Genomic DNA, 27,338 nt, shown 5'->3' with positions numbered 1-27,338 from the left:
ATTGTAAACATCAACACTATCTTAAACTGACACAAGAAACCAGGCAAGTACTGAGGTGTTTAATAAATAACAGCATGAACAACAACAACAACAACAACAACAACAACAACAACAACAACATTAAAAGCTTAAATTCATTTTGCATATATACAAATATGTATATATTTTCATATTTGACTGTATAAACCATAAATATGACATGCAGTCCTTATAAGTTAAAACAACCAGGACTTCCCGGACTGAGGTAGGGTCAGGGGCCAAGAGGTTGGATAGATGAAGCTGTGTGTGTGTGTGTGTGTGTGTGTGTGTGTGTGTGTGTATGTTTGGAGGTGGGGAAGAGGATTACAGTATTGGCAATAAAGCTGCAGTGGCTGTTTAGTAGAAATGTGTGTGCTTGGTTCTTAGTTAAGTGGTCAGGAGTCGTCCTCCCCGGTCAGTGCCCCAGACGTCCCGCCCAAGACTTCCGACTGAGAACACACACACATGCAGCGTTGATGCGGATGAAACGCCAGGCTGTCCGTTCCTTGAAGATGGTCAGGGCGCTTACGAATATGTGGGTGTTGGTGCAGTAGGAGTTCCAATGGCGACTGTCAATGCCAAGACAGCCCGAGTTGCCTGATCTGGGACTCTGTTTGCCACCCCGTGCCCCTGTCCGTCCCCCATTTGCAGTCCCAGAGCCTCTGTGCGTAGGGGAACGGCAGGTGGTCTCATAGAAGAACTGTTTCTTCACCACGTTGTTGATTGTAACATTGGGCAGCACTGTCACCTCATTCCCAGCTATGTCTGTTGCTTGTGTCAGGTTGCCCACCCAGGTATTTATGCTGTCACATACTGAGTACTCTCCTCGGTGCATGGTGCGCGATCCTGCTCTGCGCCTTACTCTCACCCCCCTCACCCCTTCAATGTCATAGTCCTCACCTTCCAGGGCATCGTGTGATGGGGCCACCTCACTGAAGACAACACGGGGTGAGGAGCGGTAACGTCTCTTGGAGAAGAGCTTGGGATCCACCACTGGGATGGAGGGGTCAAGAGGGGAATTCGACATAGAGTGCCCAACGGCAGGGCTCTTATCCTGTGTGTGTGAAGCTGCCCGATGGGGTCTCTTGGTCCTGTCGTGGCTGGTCCTGTGATGCTCCTGTGAACAATGGTGGTCCCCCGCTGCTGTCTGTTGCTGTCCTGCTCTGTGATTGGCTGCCGTCTGCTGTCCTACTTTGTGGTTGGCTGCCCCGGCGCACCGAGCCAATCCACCTCCCATGTTCAGTACAGCCTGGACGCCGATCAGGAGGAGCAGGACCAGTGGTGACGACCTCATGGGCACACGTCCTGATCCGAGCACAACAAAAAGTTCAGATATTGTGCTTAATATGTCATGCTTATATTGAAAGAAATAAGAGTAAGAACACCAAACATTTTATAGAAACACAATCCAGATGCTCAAATTTTTTTTTTTAACTTTTGGACTCTTTACAAAATAAGCAATTTGATGGCATTTTTTAGGGCTCTGAAAACCCGAGATAGCCAATTATCATTACTTAATGTTGAGCTGCAAAGATCAATTGATTAGTTGTCAACTATTAAATTAATTGCCAAGGATCTCGGTTTGAGTCATTTTTAATTAAAAAAAGTTATAAATTATCTGATTCCAGCTTCTTAAATGCGAATATTTTCTAGTTTCTTTACACCTCTTTGACAGTAAACTGAATATCTTTGAGTTTTGAAAACAAGACATTTGAGAACGTCATCTTGGGCTTTGGAAAAAACTGACATTTTTCACAATTTTCTGGCATTTTATAGACCAAAAAAACTAATTGATTAATTGAGAAAATAATCGACTGTGAAAATAACTTAATGAAGCATAGCATTAGTTCAGGCAGAGCACTGAAGTCGCGTTTGTATTGGCTGACTGGTATCAGGTGTTTGCAGTATGCTTCACAATAATTGGATCATACACACATAGTCTACTAATAAGGTCCAATCATATTCATGCAGGTGTAAAGCGCGGGCATTATAACCTGTCTGCTGGTTACGTTTATGGCCGGACATAGTCCGGCTTCTCGTTTTGGATTACTTAATTAAGACGACGCTGAAGTTGGCATCCGATTCGCAGCTTCCGATTCGGCAGTTAAGGGAAAATTTAAGGGGATCTTAAAACTGTCCGATTCAGCAGGGAAACATAATTTACATTGCTGAGTGACTGATCCTCCGTTTTTTGAACCTCTTACTGTATTGAATGAGTGTTAGTCATTAAGGTAAATTATTAATTATGTCTAAAACACACTTTTAGATTTGTGAAAGTTGTATTGCAATAAAGGGAGATTTCACCGTTTTTTTTGCATATGTAGACCACATTGGACCAGGTTCAGATCCCAAACCACAATACCTAGACTTGTCAAATCTGGATTAAATTATCCCAGAGAGGCTAAAGAGAGGCTTAAAAACACAGTTTCAGATTTGTGAAAGCTTTATTCTATTTGTGAAAATCCAATAAAGGGAGATTTTACTGTTTTAAATTATCCCAGAGAGGCTGGACCTGGTCCAATGTATTCTACATATGAAAAAAGCAGTAGAATCTCCCTTTATTGCATTTTCACAAATAGAATAAAGCTTTCACAAATCTGAAACTTTGTTTTTAAGACTCTTTAACCTCTCTGGGATAATTTAGTCCAGATTTGACAAGTCTAGGTATTGTGGGTATTTGTGTGTTCACAAATCTAAAAGTGTGTTTTAGACATAATTAATAATTTACCTTAATGACTAACACTCATTCAATACAGTAAGAGGTTCAAAAAACGGAGGATCAGTCACTCAGCAATGTAAATTATGTTTCCCTGCTGAATCGGACAGTTTTAAGTTGCCCTTAAATTTCCCCTTAACTGCCGAATCGGAAGCTGCGAATCGGATGCCAACTTCAGCTTCGTTTAGTTATGGAGTAAACTATCGCCAAACGCCGCGTGTCATCTGCTGCCCGCGGGGGTCAGCCGATTGTCAATCAGCTATCAGATGTCGTTTAGATCCAAGGACAGAGGTTTTCCTGTGTTTGCTGTCGGACCAACACCACTCTGTCAGGGGACTCTTCATCGGATTTCGACTCAACATTATTCCGCGGTCTAAGCTAAGTACCTGCTGCTGTACTGCTTGAGCATCCGTTCATTGACAGTGACATTGCATGGGTTGGCTCAGTAGGCCTATAGTACGGTGGCCGACAGGGGCAAACACCCTGCAACTTAAGAAAACACACACAAATAGACAAAACACAAGCAAATTAAGAAAACAACTTCATTAATTTGACAACACATGCAGAGCATTCAGCAAACGCGCTGCAAATGCACACAACACAACCAAATACATATACGCACTGCAAATAAAAAACGATGCAAAAAGAAAAGCACGCAAACCCCGAAAAAAGAAGTGATGCAAAAAGAAAAACAACTTCATTAATTTGACAACACATGTGCAGCATTCAGCAAACGCGCTGCAAATACACACAACACAACCATATACATAAACACGCTGCAAATACACACAACACAACCAAATAGATAAATGCGCTGCAAATACACACAACAGAACCAAATACATAAACGCGCTGCAAATATGAAATGATGCAAAAAGAAAAGCACATAAACCCAGAAAACAAATGCAACAAAAAAACGCAGCATCCAGATTACACAACGGAAGTTCTCCAGACCTCTAGAGGGAGCAGCTAAGTGGAACAGCTTGATTTTCTATGTTTGAGATATGTTTTCTCTCGTTTGGTGAGTGTGTCTCGGCTCAGGTCACAAGTGATACTCAATCAGCAGAGACGTCTGTAAACTCGTGGTAATAAAACATTTAAAACTGCATCAGCGTTTAACGTTGACGTTTGTTTAAGCCATAATACATGAGAGGGTTTCATTCCGAGGTCCGAAAGGCGCATTACTGAAGTATAGGCCTACTCAAGTGTAATATTGTGATTATACAACAACGGTTACAAACAAAATAAGTGATCTATCTGTATTCATATTGTGGAGCAATTCGCTCTTGAAATACAAAAAACAGACAGGATTTATAGTCCCTCCCTGTTTAGTAAACCAGCCAATTGACCGTGGGATTTATCAAATTGAATAAATCCCGCTCGCACATATAAACACAAAACTGCTTTGCTAACTCCAACATGTTGTAAGTAAGACATCTGCTGAAAAAGTTATTGTATTCATTAGCATATTTGCCGAACTGTTTAGTTCACAAAGATCCAACCCACCAAAGTACAAACACATAGCGGACCAGACACAAGCTTTTATTTTGAAAAGCCGAAGCTCGGGGACGGCACCAGCCGGGAGGGCATGAGACAGGAGCATAGACTGTATATTATTAATATATTATGTTATTAATAATAATAGGAATTTAATATACAGTCTATGGAGTTCTCCAGGCTGCAGCCATACCCGACTCTAATAAAAAGGCAGAGCGCTCTCCCCCCCTGGGGTTGAAAATCAAGCTGTTCCACTTAGCTGCTCCCTCTAGAGGTCTGGAGAACTTCCGTTGTGTAATCTGGATGCTGCGTTTTTTTGTTGCATTTGTTTTCTGGGTTTGTGTGCTTTTCTTTTTGCATCGTTTCATATTTGCAGCGCATTTATCTATTTGGTTGTGTTGTGTGTATTTGCAGTGCGTTTGCTGAATGGTGCGCATGCGTTGTCAAATTAATGAAGTTGTTTTCTTAATTTGCTTGTTTTTTGTCTATTTGTGTGTGTTTTCTTAAGTTGCGGGGCATTTGCCCCTGTTGGCCACCGTACTATAGGCTATGTTTGGTTGACAGTGGCTGCATTGTTGTTGTTGACTGAGTTGAGTTGTTGACTGTTGTTGAGCCTGGCTATTGCTGTTTAAGAGTCAATGTGTGATTAATGAATGAATTATTGGCCATAAATACCAATGATGCATGCTTGCAATTGATTTTGTGCTGCTGGCTGCTCAGTTTGTTATGCTGCTGAATCTGTATTGTTTGATTGCAATGTTCAGTATTCATTTGCACTTCATGTGTATTTATTTGCATTGGTATTGTGAGTGTTTTGCCTCATTGCTAATGTCCAAATTTCAATACTCCTGTATGGGTTAAACTGGTTTTGGGCACATTTTCCCCTGGCGGTTTGGAGTTGTTTATTACTGTTGTATATTACTTAATGCATGCTATTTTGCTGATAACTGGAGAATACTTTACTAACTTTATTAGCTATCAGCAGAATCCTGTCACTGCGCAGATTCTTTGAATGCTCCATCAAAGAGCAGATCCTTTTCTGCCAATTCTGTTATTCGAGTTAAGTAGGACTACTTTGGTTGAGAAACACATGTTTCGTCCATTTTCACCATCACAGGAACATCTCTGGTCCTTGAACATGTCTTGTTTTGCATGTTGCTGTGTTTTGCATGTTGCTGTGGTCAGTGTTTATGGTACCTGTGGAATGTGTGCAGTTGAAGTGGGAGCCCCTGTGGACTCTAGAGCCAGACTCCAGTGCAGGCCGGGCCCCTCATGCCTGCCAGCTGGACCCCCTGAACAGCAGCTCTGTAACACACATGCATACAGACCAAATGCTTAATTTAATGTATTAAAAAGTCAGCATTTCACATGCAGTATATTCTATGTTGTGTCAATGTTTTACTAAACAACATTACTGACAAGAGAAAACAAAATGGAACAAATTTTCTATCCTTGAGATTGCACATTGAGATTGCACATTCAATCCTTGAGATTGGACTTTTATAGGTTTCTTCTTCCACACTGACATACCGTTCAGCTTCAACAAGAAGTTGTAAAATAGTGCAAGTGAAACTCTCATCTCTTCCCTTACAATCACTGCTCTCCCAGACATACACAATTTACCGTTATCTGACCTTATCGCACACAAAGTACATACACACACTCACCATGTTTAACTCTGAGCTTAGACTTTCCATACATTGGAATGTTCGGCATTTCACACCTCATTAGATATCATACATATATAACATAAAGCACTCCAACGTGTATCATTAATGGTGGATGTGAACATGAGAGCCATGTGCAAATAGTGTCTTTCTTTGACATTCGTGCCATACATGTGCATGTAGGAATGCATTAAGGTTGTTTAGATGCTGTGATGTGTACACTCAAACGCTGAGTTAAAACTGGCATGTCAGTATTTGTGACTTCTCTTTCACCTGCTGGTACATTGTTGGAATAGGACAAAGTTTATTAGTGTTGTAAATGTTTAGCTCATCCTGTTTAATTGTACAACCTTGTTGTGAGTGCAGAGCATCCTGGCTGGATATGATTAATGGTCATGTTTGCAAAAACATCGTTTTTCATTTTGTCTTTTGTGGGTCACCGGTCTTCTAGATAAATGACTTGCATTGGAATCCTCACTGTGTACCACATAACCAGAAGAGGTCAGTGTTGCCTGCATAGACCAGCGGTCAGGCAGCTGAGAAATGTAACTGGCCCTGTTCCCAAGGAAATGCCAACTTGGATGCATGAGAGAATTTCAGCATCTTAAATCACTTTTCAGGTATTTCCCCACAAGCTAAGCATGCTCAAGTTCTTGAGATTTCTTTTCTTTGAACCATGTTTTCTTCACTTTGTCTGTATGGCAGTGGTAACTATTGTAATGTGCACATGTATTCAAGTACTGTATTTTAAGGAACTTGAGCATTTCTATTTAATGCCAGTTTATACTTCTTTTCCACTACCTTACTTTTACTCCACCACATTTTAAAAACAGCATTCAGCTTTTCACATAGGTATAGTTTTTTTTTTCATACTGTACAAATCATATGGTGAGCTTTGAAATATGATGCATTAGTCACCCAAAAGCATATAAAGCATTAGCCTGAAACAGGCACAACATTACATGCTGTTTACATGTGTATTAATCTGTCATACTAATCTAATCATATAATGCTATAAGTGACTCTAAAAGTGGCCATTCTACATAATGAGTACTTTTACCTATTGCAGTTCAACCTTATGCGCTTTTATTTGTGTAAAATATTTAAATGTAGGACTTTGTAATAGGTTTACATTTGGGTATTTATTTTACTTGAATAAACCACTGCTAAAGGGTAAGTTTATCATTGCAACTGCAAAACATTCAAGCAGTCTTGGGAGATTGAGAGAGCTATCGTTTGAGACCTATTGGTGATATCTTTTGGCTTCAATAAACAATCACACACACGGTTGCCTACACACTCACACACATATGGATCTGGTCCAAACAGGGAGTGAGTTGATTGATCCCGGCTGACGGGCAGCTTACTATTTACATGGCCCAGGGTGAGCCTGGAGGATCTTAATGTTAAAAATATGTGGCTTGTGTTTAATGCCAGTGGAGCCAGCGTAAACACTGCAGCGTAGGGTCAAAGTGGTTTGGAGAGCACATCTGACTTTTGGGATTACTTCAGCACTGGATCAGAATCTGTCTGGCTATCCCTCCAACCCCCTTACACAAAAGCCGTATTTAAAATAACAAACAAACGCACACATTCACTGCCATACAAGCTCGTGAGAGGCTCCTGCTGTTTTCGTTAAATAGAATTTGGACGTGCTCCCAATGCTGTTTGTTTGTGCTATGGTTTTACGGTTTCTGCTCCAGTAATTGTGTACTAGTATCACGGGGAAAGCTATATATTTCAGCCACATTTGCAGAGTGTTGACTGGGCATGGAATAGAAAATGTTAGATCAAATGGTGCAATGGATTTGACATGCAAGCGCACATCCTATATCAAACTGTGGGGGGAAGGCGATCCATATGGTACTGATAAAACAGGAAGTCTCTGTGAGTTCTGTGCGAGGTCCCCTGCACTTTGATGTGCACAGGACAGTAAGATGTTTTCCTCTTTGGTATCCAGGCAGAAAAATCACACACACATGGGAGATGCCCTGAAGAATAAGGGAGCTTGTAGGAGACGGTCCTTCTCACATGTTCTTACCAAATCATGACAAAGGTATTCCAAATCTGTTAATGATAGACAAAATATGGTTCATATTTCCAGACACTCAACATACTGTATTAATACACACTGGTATAAACAAAGCAGTTGTTGGATTTCCTTTTATGATTCATGTAAGTTTGCACCAAGGACGATGTTTATGAGAACAGACCTTGTAAAACGGCTCTAATGAGGTTCCCTTTCTCACAATAGGCTAATTCCCCAGCTTTGCTAAACTGTAAATCAAGACCATCTATGTTGAGTCATCCATCACCTTCAAATGCTACAATGGCATGAGCGTTCGAGGCATCACATGGCACTACCTGGTAAACAAGATTGCCAAAGTATGTGGAAAGAAAAAATAAGTCATGCAGCTGCTAGTTTGCGACCTGGAAAACCAATCTTAGGCAGCATGAGAGGAAAACACTTCAGACGGAGACTAATTACTTAGCCCCAGGCAGTGGAGCCTAGCCACACATTTTCATGTACTGATTATGCAGTGTTGGCCAGTAACACATTTTCATTTAATGTGCCGGTCCACAATATGCTCCATTGCTTAGACTCTGGTATCTACAAGCTGCCAAGTTGTGGTTACAGTACTGTGTGTTGACTGTGGTACAATGAGAACAAGGCATGTGGGCCAAAACATAAGCACTTTAGGAGAGCAATGCCCACCATTAATCCGAGCTTAGTTTACATTTAGCAGGGGTTTCTTCCTATGCGTGTGATGTATTAGTCATTAGGTACAAGACCTTGTTAAAAGATGTGCAGGAGCGGCACGTCAACAGATCTCTCAAACAACCACACACCTCTCTCTCGGAGTGATGACAACAGCGTCAGATTATGAGGGGGTGAGAAAAAGAGTGACAGCTGCAGAGATAGAGAGAAAGGAGACGGAGAGTGGGTGATGCAGAGGAAAACAGAGAAAGGTAAACAGTGTTTCTGTGTCTCTCATCAAGTCAGTGTTAGTGCAGTTCCTCCTGCTGTCATCCACTGGAAATAATTATCGAGAGGGACGACTGCCAGGTCAACTTGTTCTTTTTTAACTTGTACTCACATCCAAATGTTTGAAGACATATTTATTTCCTCTAAAGAAATGGTATCTAATGCTCATAAAGCAATGCTTGAGAAACGCAGCGACTTATAAGGATCAGTCTTTGAGGACCTAGTAAGTTTTACATTTGGACATTTCTGAATTGAAATGAAACTCTAGAGTTAAAATGGAGGGTTGCATTAGACTCCTTTTTCATTTTACAGAGACACACTCAGAATTGCAATGCCTCCATTTCCTGTCTAGCCACTGTTTCATTCACCGCTGTAATCAAAGCTTGTCATCCACGGAGACAATCTGCTCGTCACAATTTAGACAAGCCGCCTCGTGAAACTAATCCAACAGCCAAGATGCTGCCATAAATATAGTTTTTGTCACGCAAAATGATGTCATGCAGTGTCTGTTAAAAGCACAATGAAGTTAAAATCTCCAAACGTTCTTGAAGGCTGTCAGTGAGGCCAAATACTCTTGGAAACACTTTGAAAGTCTTGCATGTGGGATATACGGCACATGTCGGACAGTCAGAAAATCGTGACTATAGAATAAACTTAGGAAAATACATGCATACAGAAAATCTGTAAAAAAAAAAAAATGCAATGCTTATAATTCTGCTTACTTTGATGTTACACAGCACCCTGGTCTATTTACACTGACATCATCGATAAAGTCAGTGGTGATGTCATTAAGATGATAATATATTAACTAAACCATTTGAAGATCCAGTTTTAAAAGCCGTTTGAGTGCGGCCATGAACAGCGAAGCATTTTAATACAATTGCACTTTTTAAATTGAAGACAATTTGAAAACTCAAATGCAAATACATGGTTGTAAAATTGTGAAAGTCGAACCAAGGAAGCCTGACTATTTTAACGTCCAACTTCACTCACAGTACTATGTCTTTCTTGTTTGGCATGGAGCATCTGAGTGTGGCTTTAAGTGAGGATGATAAGACGAATTGTTCTGTATTACATCAAAACATGGCAGATAATTAATTATTAAGCAATAATAAAAACCCTGTTACGTTTCTCAATCAGCCTGTAGCTTTAATGTGACAGTTGTAATGTGAGTAGTACAGCTGAGGGAGATCAGCCTCTGGCCTGTCCTTTCCCCTCGTCTTTTTCTTTAAAAGACATTTGCTGTGAGAACCAAGGCACCTGTTGTGCATCAGGGATACTTCAAACAGTAAACTCTGCTGCTCTGGCCTCAGGAAACAGGAAGCGAGTGACTGGCACACACAACCTGTTAAAGCACTTGACTCCTCAGTGCGATGACAAATGATGTAAGATCTGCCGAACAAAAGAACATTTACCTGTACATGTACAAACTGTTATAGTATGAACTGTATGAAAAAAGAAAAAACAGAACATATGTTCAGTTTTTGACATCAGCTTGTATTAGCTTGATGGGTTTACTGGGTGCAGCAATAAAATATGCCTGGTGTGCAAAACACAGGTTATTGTGTTTCCAACTTTCTCTAAAAACAAGTAGCTTTCAAAAGACTGACCTTTTTTTCAACTTCTCTCATCCACTAAATGTTTTCCAGCTCAGTAACACACTGCCAACAAGAACATTGAAATATATCTGTGGCATCAAGTTTTATGAGCAAGCATTTACCACAAATTTACCTGTAATAAAACATTCTGTGAGAGGAGGGGTGTGTGCGTGTGTGTGTGTGTGAAGAGGGGTGTGTTTTATTACAGGTGTGTATGTGTGTGTGTGTGTGTGTGTGTGTGTGTGTGTGTGTGTGTGTGTGTGTGTATGTATATGTATATATAATATATATATACAAAAACTTGCCTGGAGCAGCAGGAAAAGTAAATCCAAGAATCAAAGCACAATCCAGCAGAACTGAAAACCAAATTCCCTTTCATCACAAAGGAAAAGCTCCTTGTATATATATATATATATATATATATATATATATATATATATATATATATATATATATATATATATATGTGTGTGTGTGTATATGTATGTATGTATATATATGTATATGTGTCTGTGTGTCCGTTTAGGGCATCTTGAGAATATCAGAGAAGCAGGGAGCCAAGGTGGGGAAACTAAAGGGAACAGACTTTGGCAATGAGCCAGCATCTTCATCCTGCTGTTTTTTGACTTTCTCTGGTTCTTTTTCTGTATGTCTGACATGTATCCAGGTCCTCCCTTTCTGCTCCTGGAATCTGACCTAATGTTTGTCTTTTCTCTCACAAGTAAAAGCCAGAGGTAACTTCCTGCATGGACACATGGCCGTTTAACAGTGATTAAATAATTCAATACTGTGTAAGAGTGTGTGTGTGTGTGTGTGTGTGTGTGTGTGTGTGTGTGTGCGTGCGTGTGCGTGTGTGTGTGTGTGTGCAGGTGCAGAGTACTGCTCTTGTGGATCCTCTTTTATTTCCGTGTGTTTTGGAAAAATGACACAACCATTTTCTGATCATATCCATGGACCCTCTCGTTGGAGATCTAATCCCATTTAATTTTCCTACTTGGCCGTCTCAAACCAAGACCTGTGCGTGCGTTTTTGTTTTCTTTGTGTTGTGGGCTACAAATAATTGGCTACTACTTCAGAAGCTGTAAATAAATAATTTTTCTAAAGACATGCCAAAAACCCACACAATAGAATTTCAATTAGCATTTCAAGTGGAAGGAATTTGTCTTGGAACTGGGATAATTATCTAGTAATAGTTAATAGTTGGACTGGTGTCTGCATATGGCTCCACTTTAACTATTTTTCACTAATGCACACTGTCCAAGAAAAGTAGATGTCAAAATATTGAATCAAAGTGAACAAGTGTGCCAATGCAGTTTAGCTGAATGTTAATGCCTTCTAAATTTGTCACACATACCTCCCAGACAATGGGTGCTGTAACATGACTAATTAAGTCATATTTTCTTAATGTCTTCACATGTAGCAAGGCTTAAATACACTTCAACAGTGCCAAGGCTCCCATTCCCATCAAAGATACTGAAACAGTTCCAGGAACCGCAGGCTTTAAGTTTGGCGTATACTGTATCTCTTTAGCCTTTTTTATCTGCTTTTCAGCTGAGACTTTGCATGTCTACGGCTATGCATAATGCTACATGTGGTTACACTTTTATGTCGGCTCTTGGCACAATATTTGTTCCAAAGTTGTTTTTTATTTGCAAGGGCAAACATGAGACAAAGCAGAGACAAGACTTAAATGTAACCTCAGCCTTGTCCCTGTTGTCACACATTGTCCTATAGTAAGTCTAACAGTGATTCATCATAATAGAAAGATTGAATCCTTGTGGTGTTTGTGAAAGGAATCAAAGATAATCAACATTTTAGCTGAGAGCGAAATTTGGCAGTAATTGCATTTGGAAGAAAGGGATGAGTAAGAAATAATATCAATTACATTAAACTGTTTGTTTAAACTGAAACAATGTAGCTCTTTGTTAACCAAGGAAAATCATTGTTTTTTTTTGTTTGTTTAATGTGGTTTCTAGCACGTTTCCTGAAAAAATGCCTGTTATTTAAAAGAAATGTTTCTGAGGTAGGGATGTTCATGATAACCATTCAGGGTTTCCCGCAGCACTTTGCAGCTTAGGCGGTCACCTTAGCAAGACACGCCTGCTGCCTTAAGCGAGAATTATACTGGGCACATCATCCGACAAAGCGGAAACGGGAGGCCTGAACGGGTTCGCCGACAACCGGATGCCAGGACTCTCAGAGTGACTGCAAGTCTCTCTGGTAAACTTACTGGGTTAAGATGAGTTCTTTTATGGTGAATGAAAGGCTTGATCTGACGAAGTAGGTCATCAAATCAAATCGAAGCATTGACGGCAATGCTGCAGCCAGTTTTGCCGTTGTTTACTTTTTTCTTCTTCTTCTAGTCTGTAGAAAGAGCAACGTCAGTAGCCTTTGCTCATTAGCGCCACCGCTGTTCAGGAGAAGACTGCAACTAGTGTCGCGAGCACCAGCGCGGGTATAAATAGTCACGGCAATCCCATGACATCACATTTGTACGCGCCACCTTGGAAGCGTCTAGTATAATTCTCGCTTTAACTGTCGGCACGCCGGTACTACCGTGGACGGATTCACTTTAAATCAAACGGTGCCAAATTTCGGTACCCGAGAGAGCATAAGCGCGAGCTTATCTGACGTCTCTACATCTTGACAGAGAGCGGAGCTCTGACTGCCGACACACACACACACACACACACACACACACACACACACACACACACACACAGCTGTGGTGCCGACGTAACTTTTAAATTACAAAAGTTAAGGGAAAACGCATCAAAATAGATTCATAACAAATTAAACAAGCTTTCTAACAACACAAGGTTTATTTCAACTGACTGTCATATTGGACAGGTACAACATGAATAAATAAATAAGGACCATGTCTACAGAACAGGACATATTTTACTGGTTGTACAGTATAAAATTAATAAATAAAGAGAACAGGACACAACTTTTCTTTTGCTTCTCTGATTCGTTCCGTTTTGTTGTCTTCTTCACTTTCACTGTCACTCTGTCGAAATATGCACGCACGTGGTACGCTACATAGGGTTTGTCACATAGTGGACCCGTGCGCTGACGTGCACTAACGTGCAAGTGGCACGGTAACTGGCCAATGAAATGATAATCATTATAGCATTTCAAGCGAGCTCTAAATCGAACACAACTAAGCCACACAGCCAACGGATGGGACGCAGCACTCCAAAAAATAAACAAAATATTGCATACTTATTGCGACACATTCAATATATTTTTGTGCAACGTGATATCGCGTTAACGATTACGAGTTGATATATCATGCACCCCTACTGAGCGCGGAAAGCATACCCGAGTGTCCTGGACGGGTGAACTGGGACTCCGTTGCCTGCTTGTCAGTTAACAGCAAATGATTGCTTAACAAGGGTGGCCTTTAATTTATGCTTGCATTTAGTTAATCAGCGTATTTAATAAATAGGCACTATGGAAATATGAGTAAGCACATTCGTCTAGCAATGCAATTGGCTTGAAGTAATGTGGATTTATATCATAAGGCATATTCACATTATAGCGGAAAATCAAGGGCATAGTGCTTTGTGTTCCACGTTGGTCAGTGCAGTATTTTCCACTCCTGAATGAACTTTGGCACATTGCAGAGGCCTCACAACACACCATATAGGCTACACAATGATGGAGAAGTGTTAACACGCTTTTACACTTTGTTTCTGACACCACTGCTGTCACTTTTTAATTCTACTGTCAAAAGGTCCTCACAGATAATTCATTTTTAGTGATGCCATCAGGGCTGTAGGTCTCGAGTCTGGACTCTGGACATTGGTCGCCTGGTACACGCCTGCCTGTGTCATATACCTTAATCATCAGGCATCAATCATTTCATTTTGTCCACAGACACAATGTCAGCTAGCACTTTGTACTTAATCCAGACAAGTAATACGTTCTAGAATGGGAACATGTCAGTTTTTTTAGTGACACCTGTGTTGCTTGTTATTTGCTACATTTTCCATCAGCAGTCCAGAATGTTCTTGTTACACCAGAATAAAAAAGTCTCAACATTATGGGGAAGTTGCACTTTATGTGACTTAGCGAAATTGTTATTATTTTTTACTCTAACCTCTTTGAACCCGGTCTTGACTTGGACTTGAACTTCTTTGGACTCGTTCTCGACTAGTCCTGGTCTTGGACTTGACAAAGGTGCACTTGACTACAGCCTTGGATGCGATGCTGTTTAATGTTCTTGTGCGAACTCCCGGCTGCTGTCTTGGACCCCAGCAGAACTCCAGGCATGAGGTTCTTTTGGCAATGAGGTGAAAGCGCAGCCAGAGCACCGTGGCTGTGCTAGTGAAAGGTCTTCTCTCCCTCTTTGTTTCCCCTCTCTATAACCGGGCCCATCCCCAGTCAACCCACCCTCTCCCTGCCGTGGACCAGCAGACGTGGGAGGCCAGTCCTCCAGGCCTTGAAGGCAGGATGAACACAATGATTAACATGTTTTCCAGACCCCTAGTTTTAATGACCTTGACATTCAACAATCTTCTCATGACAAGTGGTTAATCTTTTGGCATGGCTCCGGTAATAACTCCCCATTTCCTGGTGAGAATCTAACATCCCACAGCGGAGCACTGAGATGAGGCGGGCCAGAGGCAGGAATGCCTGTCTGACCACGGGGAGCGTTGTAGGCCGAGGGATGGAGAAGAAGGAATCAGAGACATCAAGGGATGGGGAGAGGCAACAAGTAATGGAGGGCGGGGTACAGATGGGCAATGAGATGTCTTGGGAATTTAGCAAATAAAGGAGCATGTGTTACAAAGAAGCAGAGCAAGGAAGTACAAGGTTGAAGGGGAACAGAAATGGAGACAAAGAGGAGTTCAAGGACAGGGAAGAAGGGTGGAATTCAGGCTACAGGGAGTTAAAAAGAGTTGAGGAGTAAAAAACTGTTGTCTTTCCTCCCAATAGCTTTAACAGAAAATAACATGTCTCCCCTTTCTGCTCCAGCAGACAGAAAACCAACTGTCTCAGATGTGTTGTAGCTCATGTTTCGTATTTACTCCTAGGGAAGCAGAACTTCAAAAGCATCTGTTTTCCAAGCTGAGGTTCACTCATATTGATACCCATCCTTCCGGAGAATACAACTATATTAGCATGTATGTGATTGAAATCGCTAACACTGATGAGGTGAAATGAATCTAAGTCGTGTTTCTGATAAAGATCTCTGACTAATGTTCGACTGAGTCAGTCAGTTCATCTAGAGTTTGATTTGACTCCACTTACAATCTGATATCTGTGCTTTTAAATGCGTCTTTCACAGCTTATACCCTCGATGGAATCGAGCATATAGATTTGCACGTGACGCTTTGACTACATGCTGTCAAAACAGCAAAACAAAGTGATCGTGAATGAGTCACCCAGGTAAATTTGCTACAGAACATAAAGTGAAATGTGGGCGTAAATGGACAGATGCACTCACTCAGACACCCAAGTTTTTCAACTTCCACTTATGCTGCACATCTGATGCCATGAGCATGGGTGTTGGCCCAAAGACGCAAATTGGGTATATGTTGCATCAGACATTAAAATATGCATGTACAGTATTTTTTTAATGAAAGTTTGGCTACACAGTAAGCATATAAATATTCTTCACATCTTAAGGGTAGCTCGGGAGGAGAGCTAATCAATGAGAAAAAAGTGTAGAGCGTATTTGAGAGGCATAGTGAAAGTGCTCTGGCTGCAGGCTAATGTTGAGTTTTGGCTTTCTGTTTTGAATTGGTGTAACATGGAATTGATTTGTTAAACTTAATTAAATTTTCTTTTGGCCTGGTTGTTTGGGGCGAGTGTCAACCAGCTAGCGCTGCACGTCTGAAGCATGTAGAGATTAGGTATCTCACTCCAGGATACTGATGTAAAATAGGTAAAGGCATCTCTCGCATGATGGCATCCTGCTGCAATGTGGCCTTAAAGAGCCATCATGCATAACTGACATACTCTTTGCAGTAACCTCAAATCCTAATTTAGGTATTTGTATTTTAGCCCTTCTAGTGGCATAGCTCAATGCATAGCAATGTTTCTCTCTTGGTCAGTTGAGACTAGAATATCTCAACACATATTGGTCGGATTGCCATAAAAGTTTGTTTTTATGGAACTTCTAACTACCAATACTTTAATTTACGACCAAATACCTACAAAAACTCGTGACATTCCCATTGGCCTCTGCTCTACTCTGTTGAGTTTCTCATTAGTGAATATAGGGCTGAACGATTAATCGTTTTCAAATCAAAATCGCAATTTGAAAGGATGCAATTAGCTAGTCGTGAAGATTGATCGAATGTGAATATTTAGTTCAATGTTTGGTGTAACATTTGGTTTAACATTTTTTATTCCTCCTTTTTATTATTATATTTACTGTTTTTTCACAAGATAAATGCTGGAATAATGTTGCATATCACAGGTTGTTTACAGAAATGTCCTATTTTTAGTGGATCTTTCCTTACTTTTTATTACTTTATTTAACATGATCATAGAAGGTGCCATATCTAGATGCTGCCATTGAACTGAGGCATATTAGAAATTTTGATTTACAGGAAAGTGCTGATATTTTTTATTGGATTTTTTATTTTTATTATTATTATAACTTTAGCTTTTGTGATAAATGTTCTGTGTTTGACTGTTAAATGTGCCATGCTTATTAAAAGAAAAACACTTATTGCTGGCAATTCATATCTATGTTCTCATCCTTGCATAAGAATATAGAGCAGTTTTGATGGTGTTTAATGTTATAATGCTGCATGGCATTATGACATTAGCTATACTTTTTTTTTTTTATCGCAATATCTGGCAGAAAAATATTAATTAGATTTTTTTACCCCAAATCGTTCAGCCGTAAGTGAATATTAGCATGCTAACACCTTCTGCTCAACATCAGCATCATTATGAGCATGTTAGCACTTTACAGTATACAACATCACAAACAAAGGGTAAAGCATTAACTTCACATCTATTGTCTCAAGTCAGGTGCTCTCAATGAACATTTCAGATTTAAACTAAAGCATGAACCTTACTAAAAAACACTAAGTATTTGTTGTGTTCTATTTAATCATACAAAAGAGACACAACCCTCTTTGTTGTACTGTCATAGATGGCCTCATCAGGACTGTACTAAATCCTCTGAAGAGTGTACAAATGTGAGCTTGTCGTCACTCCCAGCGTTTGTTTGATAACAGTCTTTCACTAAAGACTTGACCCGGCCATTCTCTATTCTGTGTGGTCTGCACATCCTTCTGTCATCTCTCTCTCTCTCTGCTTCAGTGTCTCTCTGCCTTCCTATCTCCCGCAGTCCAAATCTCCCTCTCCTCCCTCCCCCTCTTTCCCTCTCTAGCTGATGTCAACCACCTGTCTGCGTGGGACCTCCCAGGCCCATCCTCTGTCTGTTAGCAGCATGCCATGTTCAGCGTGCGAGCAGAGTTATGGTGAAAGAGAGAGAGTGGCTACTTTCCAGCGCGTCTGCATGTGTGTGTGTGTGTGTGTGTGTGTGACCTGCAGCAGAGTTTTGGATGAATTCATATTTACTGTGGAGCTTGATGCATGGGCTTAACGGAGAATCCAGCAGAGAGAAATGGCTTCCTACAGCGTCATCCTCCCCAAAACTCCTTATGATACACCATTAATCCTGGAGTTTTAACTAAAACAAAACTTGATGACAGATAAAACAAGGTAGTTTGAAGACAGGTGGAGAAAACAGCTTGTAAAGAGGCTTTGCGCCTCTGTCGTTTTTGGGATCCTGTCTGACTAAAACAACTAATAAAAAGAATGACGCCTTATTAATTTCTCCTCATTGTGTAGGAGACCAATCTGTTATGACTAGCCAGTGGCTCATCCTCCTGCATTCTGCACATTCCCAAATCGGCATAATCCGAATAAGTGCATAAGTTGCTTCACTTGTATCCTTGGGGCTAAGGTGTGTGTGTGTGTGTGTGTGTGTGTGTGTTTGATGAGTATCCAATACAAACAAGCGTATACATATACACGTACACACATGCACATTGCTGATACACATGTACAAACCACATTCCTCCAATGCTGGCGCAGTTTATTTATCTATTTCTTCTGTACTTTCTTTGTTGGTGTAAATTTGAGCTCTCTAAATATCTGAATTTGTAACAACAGATTAGTGTATGGCTGAAAAACATTTATAACAAAACATCTGATAGCAAATGATAATTCTATCTTATTTGAGGTTCTGGGGTGAATTTAAATATTTAAAAAGATGAAGTATTCTTGTTCTGTTGTTGGCAACGAGGGAGCGATTCATGTCCGGACAAGCTATAGTCAACCGACCAATCGGGATAAAGGGGAAGGAAAGCGAGAGTAAGACGGTGTCATCACTTCAATCCAAATGTACACACACACACAGAAAAAAGGGGTTGTGGTGAAACAATTCAAAACACCAGACGTGCACTGAGTCAACAGATTAAGACCACAACACTGTTATTCTAGCTGTAAGAACAGCCCTGGTAATTTGGTGATTTCTCAGCTACTGTGTGTTCGAGCTGTGTGCACATGCATGAGAGGAGAGCGAGCAATAACTGAAAGTCATAGAGGCATTTAATGTGAAATGAACAGGCATGTCCGCACATTGAAAGCATATAAAGTGCACACACGCACATGTGCGCAGACATAGAAACAGAAACAGGCAAACATAACCCTTTGATGGAGCACCTGTGGAAATCAACACAAAGACTGACTTGCATTAACAGTCCTGGATTCAATTTTCAATGTATACACAAGTCTAAACACAGGAGTGTATTATTCTTGATGTTGTACAGTGCTAAAAAAACCAGGTCCATATGGGGAGGAAAGGTGCTGGGACAAAACAATCTGCTCATGTCTGACAACAATTCTGTCCAACTCCAGTTAAGTTACAAAAGTCAAACATCGTTAGCTGTGATTTCTGTTGAATACATTTCCTCCCAAACATTGTGAGAAGTTGTTTGTAAAGCAAACGTCCACAAGAATTACTGCAGAATGTAAATAGAGGTGATGTCACGTTTCTGTATTTTCTACTCTCCTCCCTGTGCCACATGGTTCAGGATACTGACCTGCTGCGACCTCCAGATCCCCGTTTTCCTCCACAAACACAGACGTAACCCCCGTGGCCGACCTCTGACTTCTCCCACTGATTTCAGAACAGAACACTTCAGCTGGTTCACTTTACACCAGATGTTCTTATCCTAGTCTGTGCACTGACCTGTGCCAGACCGCAGCTGCAGTGACCAAAAAGATGACCAAAGCAGGGCCTGCATTTATTTTTTGACCCATGAATTATCATCCTCTCATTTTGACCCCAAACAGGAACGCTTTGTTCTGGATGTTCAAACATCACCTATTTCTCACAGAGACAAAGAGAGATTTGAGAGTTTTGTTGTCATTGTAAATGCATCAATTTAAAGTGTAAAATAGCACAAGATGATAGAAAACAAAAAAACTGGCTGTCAAGTTTGCTAATTTCTTATATTTTGACTAATTTGAAACTTAAAATGCTTATATAATGAATAATATAAATAAATAGGTCTGTTTAGTAAGTACATTTTCTTGGACCTGGGATCAAAAACAAATGTACCAGATATTTGTTTTGGTAGCTGCTACCTGGGTAAGAATTAGTGCTGCTAAAACTCATAATGTCAGGGAGGTAGATAGAGGCAGGAAAGGAAAGGTACTGTCAAACTTGTTACTTTTGGAGAAAAGTGGATTAGGAGCAAGTAACGCTCAATTGTAAATTAAATTGTCAAAACGTTTAACTGAGATCAAGTGTTCATATAAACGGTAATCGTCACTAATGGGGCTACAGGCTACTAACCACTGTGTCTAACTGGGAGAAGATTGGAAGAAGATTGGGATTAGTCTGCCTCAAGCTTCTGCGACCTGATAAGACATCAGACATCATTTTTCTGTTTAAACAAACCCTTAACAAACCTGCTGTCCCAGATATTTTAGTAACACTAGTAGTACTCGTGTCAAACTAAGTCTGGTGGCGTGTTTGTAACGAGAAGCGTTCTTTTGGCCTGGAACAAATGTTTGGCACAGTGTAGTACTAAAGAACACTTTCTCCATGACATTAATAATTTAATTTAACATGACTATTAAAACACGTCACATAATTCCAATCATCACTGTACCAAATTCCAAAACAGTCTTATTGAGCTGCAAGGGATTATAGGAACAACCCTGTTGCTTTACACTGCATTAATGGTTAAACTGTAGTTAAAACCAACCAGGGTCCAAAATGAACTTTTTGGTCTATCTGCCAATGGCTGGTAAACTGAAACAAATGAACAAATGAACAAATGAAACGTCTGTTTTTTTTTAAGCTCCATGAATGCATTCATTTGTACGTATGCATGGTCTAAGACGGTTCTAAATTTGTTCGCTGAGTACGAACAAATTCAGGTAAGAAAATATTGATGAATCCTGGATTTGTATGTTAATGTTCGTACGCACGGTTTAAGCACAGATTTGTGAATGAGGCTCATTGTTGCACTTCAGCACACAAAATCCAGTACAGTGCATTAGGGCTTCACAATAGGGGTTACAAGAACGACAGTTTAGGTTAAAGGAAATACATTGCAGGAGCATTCAAATTAGAGTAGTCTGACTTTAATGGTTAGTGTGGTTGATTTTAGGCGCTTAAGTTAAATAGCCACAGCCATAAATCGACAGTCCAGGTGTGCTGTCACAGCCTCTCCCCTGCCCAGGTGTCCTATACAACACTGCAGTCTACAGCCCAAACCATCCCATCCTTTATGTGTTTAGGGGGTGGATCTTCTTCTTTGTGTCGTAAACTGAGTGAGTACAATTTCATATACATGTCTGTTGTGATGAGGCATTATGTCACGTCTCCACACTGGAGAGCACCGAACAAAACCTTTATATCAGAGTTCATCTTGAAATTTGTACAACTTCTACGTTTGTATTTATTAAATATTTGCAACTGAATGACAAAGGGGTGGGATTACAGTATAATTGATCAATGCATTAATGCCCATACACCTATGAAAATGCATACGCCTAAATGCATGTCATGAACTCCTGAGATAAAACTTTAGAATTAAAGTGCACAATATCCTGAGATACTACGCAATGAGTAGAGGACAAATCTTTCATCTAGCAGGCCGCCAGGCCATCGGGAAACCCAACCAGGCCAGAATTTTCTTTTTTTTATGGCAAAAATAACACCAAATTTCCATTGTTTCCCCTATGTTCATTCTGCAGCTGCGCACCGCCATGAACTGCAGTGATGCACTGCGGGGAGTCACTGAATAAGGCAACTGTCTGTGGTTAGTTCACGTCTGTAACAGCAGGACAGTTGAGTGTGTTATCAGTTGAACAGGTGAAGTGAAGTTAGCCTACCGGTAGTCTCGCATTGCCAGACCTATCTCCACAGCGCTGACGGATTCTGTGTTTTTAGCTGAGCTAGACCAGAGAGTATGCGGTTAAAACAGATCGGTGATGCTGTTTTGCCCTTGTTGTTCTCCGTGAAGTTTGCTGGAAGTGATGTTGTGTAGCGTTATATGTGGAGTGAGCACTGCGCCGTACGTAAAAAAAAACAAAAAAAACCCAGCCTTTTAAATTAGGGCTGCTTGTTTTGGAGAACAAGTCATATTGCGTTTTACAATACTGTGATTGCGATATAATGGTATCATTGGTCTACTTGCTTGATTATCAAGGAGGAAAATGCACAAAATACAAACATTTTGAAATGTGTATTTCTCAACTTGAACATACAAAGTTAAAGGAGCATAAGAAGAAATAAACAAAATGTGCAAAAAATTTTTTTAAATAACTTAATATTTTACAAAATTGGATAATAGCTATTTTTGCTTTGTTCAACAGTACAAATGAAATAAATAGAACAATAAATAAGAAAAATACAAATTCTTATTAAAATAATACATTTTTCATATGTGCTTATAAACAATGACATTCAAGATGGGTGTAATAGAATAACTAGTGATTAAGTTACAAAATATTCTTTGTACAACCTCTTCTTAAAGTCTGCATGCTCTGAACCCCTCTACACTTCTGATAATCCATTCACGACACACACGCTACTGCCTGAACAGACTGACTGGTCACTGGTCATCTTTTGTGGACATTACGAGAGTAGCGCTTAATACATCCATGGGATGCCGTAATTGAGAGGGCAGATTAAACGCAGAACCATAAATCAGGCATTAGTCAGAGCGAAATTGGCAAGCAAGTGAATGTGTTTGAGGGGTGAAGCAAGCAAGGAGAGCGACCGTGAGCAGTGTCGGAGTGGCTGTGCGCTGGAAAAGCGAGAGGAAATAACGAGAGGAAAAAGAGATAGCAAAGACAATGTATGTATCGTATGTATGTAACGGTGAGTTAACAGTGAACGATAAAACAACAAGCTTCTTAAGCTTCGTCTGTTGTTAATACTGTCGGTGAAGTCTGTTACAACGTGGAGACTTAAATCGCACAGTTTTTGCGGTTATGTAATGTGGTTATATAATCGCACAGAATGACATCGCGATTGCGGTTAAATTAAGCGTGAAGCCCTATTTTAAATGCTACATTGCTTGTAAGGATATAACGGGTGTAACAGGTGAACCAGTTTTAAAAGTGACATTTATGGTTCATGTGGATTTCGAAAAGTAACTGAAATATTGAAAGAAACTTTTAAAGTTTTACATTTTAGAACGGAATTTGGTGTGGTGGTATCAGACCCCCCGCCCACCCCCCACCCAAAAGGCTACAGCAGTCAACCTAGGGGAAACACTGCAGGCTGTACCCAATAAGATGTATTGATAAGAATATGAATGTAAATATCCTCTAAACGTGATATCTCTTTTTAAAATGTATGCCGTCTCTGTCTTCCCTCATTCACGACTGAATGGAGCTGTTCCAGTTAAAACTCAGTAGCTACAAGAACAAAAATCACAAGGTCCACTGATGCAGTATTGGCTTAACTATACCCAATACTACTGGGTTGTTATTTTTTAAATTATCGTTGGGTTATTAGGTACTGGGTAAAGTTAACCCAGTATTGTGTTGGTGCTGTAAACTAATGCATCCCTAGTAATAATTCAGTTAGTTCAGTATTTGTTCCATAATAAGTAGATTTTGAAATTGTAAAGGCCTCCCCATTATCTCTCTCTCTCTCTCTCTCTCTCTCTCTCTCTCTCTCTCTCTCTCTTCAATTTTTTTCAATTTCAGTTTGCTTTATTGGCATGACAAAAAAAAATACATCTGTGTTGCCAAAGCATAAGAACAAACATGCATATAAACTGCAACAAGGAGTAAATACATCAACACACACACACACACACACACACACACACACACACACACACACACACACACACACACACACACACACACACAGAGGTGCTAACATAGGGAAAGCTGTAATTCAGCTTCAAAGGGAAACCTGATAGGGTCATGAATAATCACAGACATCTTTGTCTGTAGGGGAAAACAGCACTGTCATCTGCCCTCCATACACACACACCAGTTTATATGGCTTAAGCTGTTTTTAGCAATGTCATTGGATGTTTTTCTGGGTTTGCAGAATACATAAAGGTCGACCATTTCCATTTTTAACTAGAGATAAGATAAGCAGATAAGCCTTTTTTGTGATAAAAATCATGAAAATGTAAATGTATTGTTACCATAAATATGGAATTGAGGGGCGGGCAAACTGCAACTGAAGCTATATCACAAATGCCCTTTTAGTCTGCAATCTTCTGGATCATTCTGCATGATTGACAGACAAGCCAGCAATGGAGCCAAGACACATTGTAACCGGCAGACCTCAACTCTAGATTACAAGCTAACAGATGGTTAAAAACGGAGCAGAATCTTTTTAACCTGTTTAAAGCTGACAAGCTTACTTATCTAGCCTGCAAAATTATGTTCGAAAGGGCAATTTCTCTTGGTTGTTGACGTTGCTATGTTTGAGACAAGGTATATGTGGTAGATCTACCGTATCAGCTTGTAGACATAGTGTATGTGTGGTTTGTTGTCAGTGTTTCAGGCTGCTATCTGACTGTCAGTCAGTGTCACTGTCACAACAATAACATAACAGTGGCAATTAGGGTTGGGCAATGTCTGCCAAATTGGCATATGACCATGTCCTCAGTGAAACATTACGATAGACAGTAGCTCTCTATCTCTCTCACATACATACACACACACACACACACACACACACACACACACACACACACACACACACACACACACACACACACACACACACACACACACACACACACACGTTTGTTTCACTATCTTTGTGGGGACCCGTCATTGACATAATGCATTCCCTAGCCCCTTACCCTAACCTTACCTGGGAGAGAAGGTAACATCACAATGGCTGTTGTCCAAGTGACCTATTGACAATAAAACATTTTGATTGGCTTTATGCGAGAACATTCTCTCTCTACATAGATGGTTTAATTGTGTATATACAAAACCAGTGGGTGTCTTTACGAGACCAACAAATATAAAATGTAATTTTATCCCTTTTGGTTAATCTTTTTTTTTCTTAAAATAGGGCACATGACATAATTTATAAAGCTAATTTATAAGAGGCCACAAAAATATATGCATTTTAATTTCAGTTGAACACACAGAGAATGTTCTCTGAATTATCCTGTGTTAACCACATGGACAAAGTACAGTATCTGTTGAGATGTCATGTAAGATATATAGCCAGACTGCTGCAGCTTTCTCTTTCCACTTCCTCTGTGGACCAACAGAGAGGTGATGAAAACAGTCAGCTCCCCTCTGCTCGTAAACAATTTAGAACATTTATTTTTGTACAGGACGGGGCATCTTTCTCTTGAGAGTGCTTTACTCGCTAGCCCTAAAAGTTTTGTTACATTTTCTTGTCCAAACGCTGACGTACACACGCACAGTGCTGTAGAAGCAAACAATGTACAGAAGTGTGTGTGTGTGTGTGTGTGTGTGTGTGTGTGTGTGTGTGTGTGTGTGTGTGTGTGTGTGACAAAAATATGAATTGACCTTTTTGTATTTGGGAATAACATCTACATTCTTTATACATCTTCAGATTCAAATTACACAAAAATAACTAAACAGGTCTAACATGGCAGACCAAATTACTGCACCTATTGGGATACTGTTGTAGCCTTTAGTGTATGATGTTTGTTTGTGTACGTAAATGTTGGTCCGCGGTGACATTCCTCCCCTGTCAAAGCCCGAAAGGAATTCCCTGGTAGGAGTGGCAGGCATGAGGTCTGTGTTTAGCGCACGCAAGCACGCACACACACACACACACACACACACACACACACACACACACACACACACACACAGAAATATACAAATCGGAGTGTAAAACATTGATCATCTGCACACCCATACAAGCACCAGGCCCCACCCAGACATAAAGATAACCTCAGCAACAAACTTCATGTCGGACATTGGAGCTCATCAGAATCCACAAGTCCTTTAAGGGTTGTGTAACATGAGCAGAGAGACAGATACAAAAAGTGGAGAGAGGGAAAGAAAGAATGAAGGTAACCTGATGTCCCAGGAGTTTTCCGAACAGTGAACTGGTTCCCATTGAAGTTTTGAGAACCCCTTTTTTTCTAATCCTCACCTCTATTCTCTCCTTCTCTCTACACCCTCTCCTCTTCCATTCCCTCTCTCTCTACTGTATATACCTGGTTGTGTTGAAACTGTTGAAACTTAATATTTATCACCCAACTAAACTTTACCTCCTGTGTGTGTGTGTGTGTGGTAGTCAGCCATAATTTTCTCCCCCCAACAGAGGACTTAACTGGCTGCTGCTGAGCTCAATCTCCACTTCCACTTAATGACAGGTATGAAGAAAACTTCTGAGAGAGACTCTTCTCTCTTCAGCCTCTCTATTTCTCTGTCCTATATGCACACACACCCAACACATTAACACCATGTTTAATTAGAGTTTTAAAAAAACAAGGTAGGACTCACCACCCTGTTCTCTGCTCTTCCCAGTGAGTGAAACTTCCAGATGAACTCTGCTATATTCCACCTCACTCTCTCCAGGCCAAGGGCAGAATTATCCCAATCTCCAAATCCCGCTCCTGCTTTTAAAGCTGTGAGTCGAGGTCTCGGGCCATCCAATTCTGTCTGTCTCCCTCCCACACTCTTTGGGAAATGGATTGTTCTAAAAGTTTAGTAAGAGGAGTCCCAAAGCTGCTCCCTCCCTCCTATGTGGCTTACTGCAGGTCCTAGTGCCTACCCTTTCCACGTGCTCTGTGACCAAAAAGAATTTTTTTTACAGCTGCTCATAATTTGCACCTAGCTGCTGTTATTCATCCTCTCCTTCCATCCATTCATTTCATCCATTTGTCTCTTTTGCGCATATCGGTGGAAATAAACTTTCACCCGGGGATGATTCAACTACTTTTCATGTGAGACTTGACGTCACCTAATAGCGAGGTCAGGGTTTGTCCTGTCCAGTGAAAGATTTCCAAGATTGTCGTTGTTGTTTCATACCTGAGTCATTTCTAGCTTGGCATACACAGATACCCTTGGACATGGACTTGTTGGTGCAACGTGCCTTGCCCATGCGTGTGGTAAAACCACCAACATCCTTGGTCGACCATATCATAAATGTGGTACACTGCCATTTTCTAAAAGCTGATATCGTAAATATGCTATTCAAACACTGAACATGTGTGCAGTCCAGTGAAAGTCATAGAGTTACAAGAATAGAACTTTGATGGTCTGTTGCAATCAGGAATTCATCCCTGCTACTTGTCAAAAGGAGAGAAAATGGGAAATAGAGCAACAAGCAGAGTCAAACCATGCAACTGTGATATCCCCTCACACTGGGCAGAGATCAG

General features: G+C 40.5%; 1 protein-coding gene across 2 annotated transcripts; it reads right to left on the bottom strand.

Moving 5' to 3' along the window:
• Positions 1 to 95: 95 nt before the first annotated feature.
• ngfa (nerve growth factor a (beta polypeptide)) lies at positions 96 to 26,627 on the bottom strand. Of its 2 annotated transcripts, XM_078253972.1 has the most exons (4): positions 26,461 to 26,627; positions 5,429 to 5,536; positions 3,121 to 3,223; positions 96 to 1,323 (listed from the first exon to the last, which is right to left on the bottom strand). In XM_078253972.1, the coding sequence occupies exons 3-4, from the start codon at positions 3,161 to 3,163 to the stop codon at positions 434 to 436; spliced, it is 933 nt and encodes a 310-aa protein (XP_078110098.1). In that variant the 5' UTR covers positions 3,164 to 3,223; positions 5,429 to 5,536; positions 26,461 to 26,627; the 3' UTR covers positions 96 to 433. The 2 variants fall into 2 exon arrangements, with proteins under 2 accessions (XP_078110098.1, XP_078110099.1); XM_078253973.1 differs by lacking the exon at positions 3,121 to 3,223.
• Positions 26,628 to 27,338: the final 711 nt, after the last annotated feature.

The sequence above is a fragment of the Sander vitreus genome, chromosome 7, assembly GCF_031162955.1.
Source record: "Sander vitreus isolate 19-12246 chromosome 7, sanVit1, whole genome shotgun sequence".
Classification (NCBI taxonomy): domain Eukaryota; kingdom Metazoa; phylum Chordata; class Actinopteri; order Perciformes; family Percidae; genus Sander; species Sander vitreus.
Note: the sequence above shows the minus strand (reverse complement) of the source record. Positions and strands in the feature narration are given on the sequence as shown.

Excerpts from the sequence above, each read along its gene's own strand:
- ngfa (XM_078253972.1), bottom strand. The coding sequence starts at position 3,163 with ATGTCACTGTCAATGAACGGATGCTCAAGCAGTACAGCAGCAG. Across the intron at positions 1,324-3,120 it reads CTCAAGCAGTACAGCAGCAG|GACGTGTGCCCATGAGGTCG; the intron begins GTACTTAGCTTA and ends TGCTCGGATCAG.